At 53.1% G+C, this 9,848-nt stretch overlaps 1 protein-coding gene across 1 annotated transcript; it reads right to left on the bottom strand.

Moving 5' to 3' along the window:
* Positions 1-6,575: 6,575 nt before the first annotated feature.
* On the bottom strand, positions 6,576-8,453 carry SMIM42 (small integral membrane protein 42). The gene has a single exon (XM_047092970.1). It carries the CDS (start codon positions 7,331-7,333, stop codon positions 7,121-7,123), a length of 213 nt encoding a protein of 70 aa, XP_046948926.1. The 5' UTR covers positions 7,334-8,453; the 3' UTR covers positions 6,576-7,120.
* Positions 8,454-9,848: the final 1,395 nt, after the last annotated feature.

The raw sequence follows: 9,848 nt of genomic DNA, 5'->3' as shown, positions 1-9,848 counted from the left end.
GGCATCTGCTGAATCCTATGGACTCCTCCGCACTGTTGGAGAGCAAGCATTCCTGTCCCCTTCGAGGTCCTTCTGCCGGACAAAGAGTCCAATTGGCATGAGACGGATTCACAGGGGGAAATCATATTTAATAGCGTTTATATGGGGACTCCACGCAGACACGGAAATTCCGAAGACAGTCGGGCAAAATGAGGTCAGTATGTCACCCTGAACTAAGGAGAAGGGGGCAGGGGTCTGGGACTTCCGAGGGGAGGCAAGTAGTTCACAGGGCGACACGGAGAACAGATGTTTGGTAATTAGATGTTTGCCCTGCCATACAGATGGGTCACTCAGATCGAATTTATCTCTGCTCATAACCCTTATTCTGGGAAGGACCCCAATTTAGACTCTTCTGTGTGGTTAAGGGAGGGGCAAAAGTTTCTGAATAGCCCTTATGCCAAAGTGGCCCATTTGGGGGCGGCCTGCCCTTGACTCCTACATGGCAATGTTCCCAGATGCAGGAACTGAAACGTGTAGGGTTGCAAAGGAAGCCGATTTTACTGAGATACCGTTACTGAAAGAATCAAAACAAACAAACACATTTATGACACGGTAATCTGCCACCTTCTTCAATAATGCATTCAACAGCCAGGTCTAGCGGCGGACCTAATAACTGTCATAATTTCCAAGGTGGGATGAGCGTGGATGGCATTCCAGGGGGCCTGCGGCCACGGGTAGAATGTGAATGCACCTTGGTCTCTATGAGAGACGGAAGCCCAGGTATTGCTAACACCAGTGGGGGTGGTAGGAGAGAAATCCTTGATTCCCTTAGAGTCAGGGAAAATGGGTTTCCCTCACCCAAGTCCCCAGAACTCCCCCCAAAGCCTGTCCCTGCATCTCAGGTTGAGAGTAGAAGCGACAGGCTAAAACGCACGTTAACATGAATGAACAGCAACTTAGGGGTAGACCACTGGGGAGGCCAGCACGCGCGCCTTCCTTCTGCGTGGCTCTACCCAGGAGGGCTTTCTGGAACATACAGGTGGTTTTATGAGCGAGGCAGCCGAAGACCTGGAGGTGGAATGAGCCACCTGAGCCCCCGAAGGAGTGGGCGGCAGAGGCAGGGCTCACACTCCTCGGGGCCCCTGCCCGTGATCCCAGCTGACCTCTGCCTCACCGTGCCCCCCTTGCCCCCTGCCCTCCTCTCCTGAGAAGAGCACAGCGGCCTCTGTCCAGCCTGCTGTCCCCACCCCTCCACACTGCATGCGGACGTGGCTCCGCGTGGTTCCCCGTGGCTCCACGTGGCTCTGTGTGGCTCACGGCTGCACATGACTCTGCTTGTTAGGACTCGGGCCGGATGGCAGGAAGGAACGGGCTCAGAGGAGTGGCAGTGGCTCCTTCGAGTTGAAGAGAAAGGTTGGCTTGCCATTCAGGCGGGACATGGGAAGGCCACTGGCACTGATTGGGGATGAGGGAGTTGGGGCCAGACGCCCTTGGCTCTGGATGGATCAAAGGAGCCACCCACGTAATTCCCTGGGAGTCGAGGGCCACGCAGTCTTTGGGGGGCACACAGAGCAAAGAATGGCAGCCCCAGACTCCACGATCTGCCTGTGCCCTGACTTGCTGTGGCACCTCGGGCCGTGCGTCCCCACTTGGAGCCTGTTTTCTCCGCTGAGAGAGCACGAGCCCCTCCCTCTCTGTTCTCGGGGGCGACCCGTGAGCGCTAAGGTGCTGTGCACCTGTTTGTTATCATTAACAGGAAAACACAGGGTTTCCCGGGTCACGTGTGTGTGGTTGTCCTCTGGAGCCGTCTTGTTTGGACGGAGCTTTAAATCCACAAGGTCTGTGGAGACGGGCGGTAATGTAACATTGAACTCCTTGTTACGTGCAAGAAAACTGGCTGGAACTCTTCACAGGTGTTTCCCTTATCCTCAATGTATCGTCCCTGTTGCTGAGTCGGCTGCCCTTACTCGTGGCTGGGAAATGTCACAGCTCCTAAAGCAGTGGCTTCAGGGAGACGCTGAAGTGACTTCTCGGTCCAGAGAAGCTCCAAGAGCTCATTTTGTGTCCTGAGCCCTCTCTGCCGGGGCCCCGAGGTGATGCTGCCCTCAGGTGGCGAGAGATGTGAGCTACAGGCGCACAGACCCCTGAGGGTCTCACCTGTGTCCCCAGCAGGCGTCTGACGCTCAGCACTCCAATCTAGTAGGGTTGTCATTCGTCGCACAGTGACCTTGCCCGAAGGGCCCGCCCCGGGCACAGAGAGGGACTTTGTGCTGGCCGACTTGGCTGGCAGCAGCTCAGCACCTTCCCACCCCACAAAGCTTCATCTCCAGCCCCCCAGCCCCTGGCTGTCCAAGCCCCCAGCCAGCCAAGGGCAGCCCTGCGGGGATACTGGAGAGGGCACCGGCTCGAGAAACCCAACGCCTGTTCCTAACGCAGTTGCTAAGTAACCACGGTGCTTGGAGCAGGCCTTCTACGTCCTACTTGAGGTGTCAGACCACCCCGCCAGATGCGTCATGCCCATTTTGCAGAGGAGGAAACGGAGGCATGGTTTAAATCAGCGGTTCTTAAACCTTGTAGTTTCATGATCCCTTTACACTCTTACAAATTGAGGCGGACCCCCAAGGAGCTTTTGCTGACAGGGGTTCTCTGTATCCACACCTGCTGTATTACAAATGGCAATCAAAAAACAAAAAAATACTTACCAATGCATATAAAAATAATAATTGGGGCCCCTGGGTGGCTCAGTTGGTTAAGCGTCCGCCTTCGGCTCAGGTCATGATCTCAGGGTTGGTGAGTCCGAGCCCCGCGTCGGGCTCTGTGCTGACAGCTCAGAGCCTGGAGCCTGTTTCGGATTGTGTCTCCCTCTTTCTCTGCTTCTCCCCTGCTTGTGCTCTGTCTCTCTCTCTCTAAATAAATGTAAAGCTTTCAAAAAAATAAAAAATAACAATAATAAACTTATTACATGCTAACACAAAAAGCACGCTGAGGGAAGAATGGTACAAGTTTTGTAAATCTCTTCAACACTTGGCCTTCTGGACTCAGGTCACACCGCCGCTCAAACACTCCCCTGGGCGCTCATGAGAGGACGGTAGTGAGAAAGGAACGAATAAGGGGTGCCTGGCTGGTTCCCTCAGTGGAGTCTGCGGCTCCTGGTCTCGGGGTCATGAGTTCGGGCCCCACGTTGCCAGTAGAGATTGCTTTCGAAATAAAGTAAAAGGAAAGTAACATCGTAATGTTTGTATGGAAGTAGTTTCAGCCTCGTGGACGCCCCGAAAGGGCCTTGGGGAGCCCCCAGGAACCCCAGGGCGGTACTTTGAGAGTCACTGTCTTAACTAAGGTGCCCCTGGCTGCACAGCGGGTGAGAGCTGGTGGAGCTAGGTTGGTGCCCCGGGTGGCCCCTCTGGGCATCAGGGGCTTCTCTGTAACATGTGGGTGGACTTCTCCACGGCCCAAGGCCGTCTGGTTCTGCCGCTCCCGACCCAGCTCTGGGCAGCTCTGCGTTCGGGACCGCGGCCCGCACAGGGGTGTCTTCGTGTCACTGGGCCGGGACTGACACCTACAGGAGCGGAGAGAGACCAGCGGGGCCTCCTTCTCCACCTCCTCTGGGGAAGACAGCTCTGAGTCCTACACCTTTCCAGAAGAGGTGTCCCTCCCACCCGAACCAGTGGAACCACCGGGTTCAGCCCGCACTCAGCCTCCAGCCCTCAGGGCCGGGGCGGGGCCGGTCCAGGGGCGGGGCCGAGGGTGGGGGGCGGAGGCCGTGCCGGGGGTGGGGCCGGTCCAGGGGCGGGGGGCGGATGCAGGGCCGGGGGGCGGGGCCGGTCCAGGGGCGGGGCCGAGGACCGCGGGGCGGGGGGGAGGGGCAGGGGTGGAGGCAGAGTCAGGGGCGGGGCCGAGGGCCGCGGGGCGGGGGTGGAGGCAGTGCCAGGGGCGGGGCCGAGGGCTGGGGTGGTGGAGGCAGTGCCGGGGGCGGGACTGGGTCCTGGGGCGGGAAGTGAGCTGGAAGAGGGCCGGGGGCAGGTCCGAGGCGGGCTGGGGGCCCGGGGCGGGGCCGGGACGAAGGTCCCCATTGCTGTGACCTGCTTTCAGAAGCAGAGAAGGACCAGGACCTGGAGAGTTCAGTGTTCCGCGGACATTTCAACTAGCCTTTTACGCAGTCTCTCCTTGCTCCTCTCGCCTGTGCCTCGAGTAGGCCAGGTGATTCGGACTGCTGACTTCCCTGTCACTCCCGTCCTGGAGAACCTTCCTTGGTCCCTCGGTTGAAATCGAACACCCTAGTCTGGCATTCAAGGCCTTTACCGCTGCTGATACTCTCTTCTCAACCTGACTTCCCACTGTCCCCTACATGTATCCTGTGGCTGGCTCACTGTCCCTTGTCCCTTTGTCATGCGTGTCACGTGCTTCCTTCTGATTCCTCAACCCTGTCTGGTATCCTAATGTGTCACCTGCTTCAGAAAGCCCTCCCTGATTGATCCAGCCCACAGAGGGCCCTCTGGGTTCAGAATGCCTACAGCATTCCATTAGCACCCATGCTTGGCCTTTCTCTGAAGTCACCCAGGGTTGTTACCGCTTCAAGGGAGGTCCTCAGCCAAACTGAGCTGGCAGCTCCCTGGAGGAGGGAGCAGCATCTTCCCCCTTCACTGCCTCCTCTCTCGGGTCCCCATTACCCTCTGGATGCTTTATGGTGATCGGTACCTGCAGGCCTGGAGCAGCAGAGACCGCTCTGACGGTGGGAGAGGCAGAGGAAGACGCAGGGCGCCCCAGTCACAAGAGAACCACACACACTCGTGCTGGTGACACCTTAGGAGAGGAACTTCTGATAGGGAAGGAGGGCTGTCTCCAAGCAGAGGCTGTCTTATTCTCCGAGGAGCTCCAGGGAAGCATGGGAGAGGGGCGATAAGCTGGCTCTGCTGTGAGACTTGGGCAGGTGGCAGCCTCTCTGGGATTCGGAGCCTCATCTTCCTGCCTGTAGGAGGGACAGTGTCCTTTCCACAGGGCACGGAGGCAGAACGGATATACCGTTATGTTGAGAGTCAGCATATAATTGATGCTCATTACACAGTATGTTTTAAAAATGATGAAAATGCCAGCCAGGAGATCTTGAGGACAAGAGATTCCCATTATTGTGGATAATGTGGTTGGCAGTCCCTTAGGGAAGACAATCCAGCTCCGAGCGGGGAAGGGAGGGTCCCTGTGCCTAGTGTGGCCCTTTGCTGCCATCGGGTGGCCATAAGCTTGCAATGCAGTCCGGCTGGTTTGTCAGTAAAACAGATCTGGGGTACGTGAGTGGCTTGGGGAGGAGGGTAATTTAGGGTCCCCGGGAGTAGCCTGTAATAGACGCACTTGGCTGTGAGGGCTCCGCTCACACCTGTGTCTCCAGCTTGTAGTTTTCTATTCTGGCCCTTGCTTTTTGTGCTCCCAAGGCCCCATCTTTCTATACTATTGACACAACAACCCCTCTGGTTATGGGCTTTTGCACATGCTGATCTTGCTCTGGAACGCAGGGCCGCCTGCCTGCACCCCTATGTGCAGAATTTCCACCTGTTCCACCCCTCGGCCAGGCTCCTGTGCCCAGGCGCACCTTCTCCAGCCCCGGCCAGGCTCCTTCTATACACGCCTCCATACATGCCCCCAGAAAGCCCAATTCTCTTCCAGGGCACTTTTCTGTTATATAATTAAGCATTCACCCATACGATCATTTCATGGACGTCTATCTCTCACGGTGCTGGACGGGCTCGAGGAGAGAGAAAATGGGGGCCCTTCCTCTCACAGCCCCAGCACCCAGGACTGAGCCTGATTCTTCGCGAGAGCTCAGTAAACATCTGGTGGATAAGTACAGGCATTTTCAGGATAGGGGAGACACATCTGCAGAGTGTTGGGGTGCTGAGGACCCTGATGCCAACTTGGAGGCACAAAGGCCTTCGTGGAGCTCCTTCTCGACAGAACGATGTGTGGAAACCATGCACACTCAAGGCAACACCCCCTCACACCCTGTACTTCCCAAGCTGGCGTGCTGGATGGACATGGGGCGTGGTAGCCAGCTGGAGTCCGAGCTCCTTAATTTCTACAGGTTATAGCGGAAGTGCATGGACGACCTGTGGTTGACACATGCAGAGTATGCAGCCCAGACACCTGGGTGGGGGCGGGGGCCTGTGCTCTGAGACGGCTGAACACATAGTCCCATGATTTTAAGCAATGGGGAAGGCTTTTGAGGAAGGGGCTGTTGGCTCTCGACCCCAGAGTCAAGTGCATGTGGAGGGAGACAAGGGAACACCTGACAGGCTGCTTCGAGGAGGAAGTCAACGGTGGGGTTGGACGTAGAGGTTTTTCTCCAAAAAAATTACTAATTCCTTCCAGGCAAATGGTCAAATGCTCCTTGGGTAACCCAAGCCTAACTGAGTGAGAGTACAGATTTTCAAAATGCTGCCTCTTTAATTTGGATTTCATCTGAAAAGAGAGTTAATTCATTCCAAACCCAGAAAAGATTTTTAAAAATGAAATTATTATTTTAGAAAATGATATTTTTAAAGCTTGTCAGCCCATAAAGTTGGAGGATGGGGGAGAAGAAAGAAAAGTATTTGGTACTTCCCGTCATTTTTTGAGAGCAATAATACTTTTTATTCTTAGAATTAGGTGAAGAGGAGGGAGCATTTTACCTAGAATTTGGAGTAGGTGAGCTGTTCTATTTCAAGGATCTTCTGGAACCGAGCTTCTGGTATAGCTTCATTATATAGTCAGAGATGCTGTGAGCTCCCAATAATTTCAATATCCCAGAGTCAACACATGCCCAATTTAGAAAGGAAGATGTGGGCTTTGTAATCAATTTTTAATTCTCCACGTGTTTGTTTGTTTTTTCCTCGGTTAATGCAGAAATCAAGAGCCATTTATAATTTCAGTCTAGAAGATCCACAGAGAGAAGACACTCAAACCTGGCAGCCTGGATGAGCCAGAGAACAGCAAGATGAGTGTGAATTACATAAGTGGTGGTGGAAGAGGGGGGAGGCCCTGGGGGACCCCCCCTCCCCGGGGGACCTCCCCCGCAAAGCAGCTCTTCCTCCTCAGGTTCTGGTTCCAGGATGGCGCTGCCTCCTGAGCCTCTAGTCTTCCCCTCAATGGAGTCCTTGGCAGTGACCGTCCACCTTCACGCCAGCAGAGTATCTTCCTTTCTCGGGTCTGGCTCTCTGTTCTTGTTGCCTCGGTCTTTGGTTACCTTCCAGACCAGGATGAGTAGAGTGACTAGGGTCATCAGGAGTGCAAAGAAGAAGAGAACCTTTACTAGGTGAGCAGGGTCAGATATGGCGGTGGTGAGTGTGCTCTTGTCCCACAGGAAGGCTGGGAGTTGTGAGGAAGACATAGGGTTCTCCGAGAGGGCTGAGCTAAGTGGTATGAGCAGACTCCCCCAACGACTACGCACCAGGAGAACCAGGCGGCTCTTTGTTATATCCTCAGAGTGGGTGGGGAGCTGGAGTCACACGTCTGTCGACCCTGTTGCTTGCATGGCACCATTTGTCTCGGACGTAACTGAACAGGGAGAGGAGAAGTGTGCTTGGCCAGGTTGGACAACAGCTTCCAGTGCAAATATAGTCCTGAGCTGATGGCTTAATTGATAAAACTTCTGGGTGGTGGGCGGGGGCGTCTGAGACTTTGTGATGTCACTTGAGGGTGAGGCTGGGTCTGAACTGAAGGTTCTAGTCTGCAAACCTCGGTCCTCTGAGCACGCCTCCCTTCACGCCTGGCCTCTAGAATGGAAAGTGTTCCCCATTGCTCGTGAAGATGACCCTTCAATCCCCTTACCTTTTTCCTTTTCGTTTTGAAATCATTTCAGACAGTTAGGAAGTTGCAAAGAGAGTAGAGAGAGAAGCCATGTAACGGAGTGCGACCATAGCACAAAATCAAAGCCAGTGAACAGACATTGGGGCAAATGTGTGCATATAGTTCTATGGCATTTTATCATCCATGCAGAGTCTTATAACCACCACTGAAATCACGATACAGAATTACTCTGTCATCATGAAGACCTAGTGGTGTCCACTGCTTACCAGTTGGAGACAAGTGTAGAAAAAGTACCACCTCCCTCTCAGTTCCTTCACCCTTATCCATTTGCAGTATAACTTAAGTGTTTCCTCTGGATATGTTGAAAATCACATTCAGCAATGTTATATTTTTTGCTTCAACTGCAAGACATGATGATTCAGAAACCTAAGTTTGTTTTTTTTACCCCACTTCCTGTTGTTCAGCTTGGCTCAATTGTACTGTTACATCTTCAAGTTCATGGATCCTTTCCTCTGTCCCCCTCCATTCTGAGGTTGAGTCCTCCCTTCCTTGGAGTTTTTTTAGTTGGGTAATTATATTTTGCAGTTCTGGAATTTCTATTTGGTTCTCCTTTATATCGTTGATTTCTTCACTGAGATTTTCTTTTAAGTTCATTTATTTTGAGAGAGTCCTCTCAACTTCCTAGTTGTGGAGAGGCAGACAGAGAGAGAGAGAGAAAGAGAGAGAGAGAGAAGCCCAAGTGGGCTCCATGCTGGAGCCCAGACACAGAGCCCAACGTGGGGCTCAATCTCACAAACTGTGAGATCACGACCTGAGCTGAAACCAAGAGCTGAACCCTTAACCGACTGAGCCACCCAGGCACCCCTTCACTGAGATGTTCTACTTTGTATTTGTTTCAAGTGTATTCATAATTCCTTGTTGAAGCATTTTTATGATTCCTTAAAATCCTTGTCAGATAATTCCCATATCTGCACCATCGTGCTGTTGGCATCTGCTTATTATCTTCTTTTCTTTTTCTTTGAGATTTTCCTGGTTCTTGGTATGATGTATGATTTTGATCGTATTCTGGACATTTGGGTGTTAGGAGACTCTGGATCTTATTTACATCTTCTATTTCAGCAAGTTTCCTCTGACATCATGCCAGTTGTGGGTGGGGGCATCTCCCCAGTAATGCCAGGTGGGGCGAAGGTCTGGGTTCTCCACTTGGCCTCCTTTGTCAAACCACAGTTAGACAGAGAGGTAAGTCCTCACTGCTGGGTGGATATGGGATTTTAGATCCCCCCAGTTGGCCTCCTCTGACACTCTGGCAGGACAGGGAAGGGCACCCTGTAACTCTTGGATGGGGAGTTCCTTACCTCTGGGCAGGGATGTCTTCTATGACACTCTGGATCTAAGACACACTGTGTCTTCTATGACACTACCCTAGCAGCCTGGGGTGGGACATGAGGAGGAGTACCTCATTACAGTTGGGCAAGGGTGGGGGCCTGGGGTCCCCACTTGGTCTTTGCTTATGTGGTGGAGGTGGGGCCATGATTTTTTCCATGGTATTTGGCTAGGGTAGGGCGATTATTGTCCAAAACTTTTATGTCTTGCTGGATTGCCTCTTTCCTAGTTTTGTTTTTCCAGCTAGAGAAAGCAAGCAGGCTTTTCTTGAGACTTTATTTTGTCTGTGCCCATTGGCATTTCTGGGTTGCTTTTCCAGCACCCAGTCCAGGATGTAGGAAACAAAAAGAAAACCCAGGGAACTCACTGCCATGTCCCTCCTCGGGCTCCAAGGTCCCTAGTCAGTCTGCCTTCTTCTTCCCACCTTTCAGGGTCTTCTTACGTTGGTTTTATAGAAAACACCCAGTGTTGGGGCACCTGGGTGGCTCAGTCGGTTAAGCGGCTGACTTCGGCTCAGGTCATGATCTCGCGGTCCGTGGGTTCGAGCCCCGCGTCGGGCTCTGTGCTGACAGCTCAGAGCCTGGAGCCTGTTTCAGATTCTGTGTCTCCCTCTCTCTGACCCTCCCCCGTTCATGCTCTGTCTCTCTCTGTGTCAAAAATAAATAAACGTTAAAAAAAATTAAAAAAAAAAAAAAAGAAAACACCCAGTGTTT

Source organism: Lynx rufus, unplaced genomic scaffold, assembly GCF_022079265.1.
Source record: "Lynx rufus isolate CCGP_SWC_20201006 ecotype Redwood Valley unplaced genomic scaffold, mLynRuf1.p SCAF_31, whole genome shotgun sequence".
In the NCBI taxonomy this organism is placed as follows: Eukaryota; Metazoa; Chordata; class Mammalia; order Carnivora; family Felidae; genus Lynx; species Lynx rufus.
Note: the sequence above shows the minus strand (reverse complement) of the source record. Positions and strands in the feature narration are given on the sequence as shown.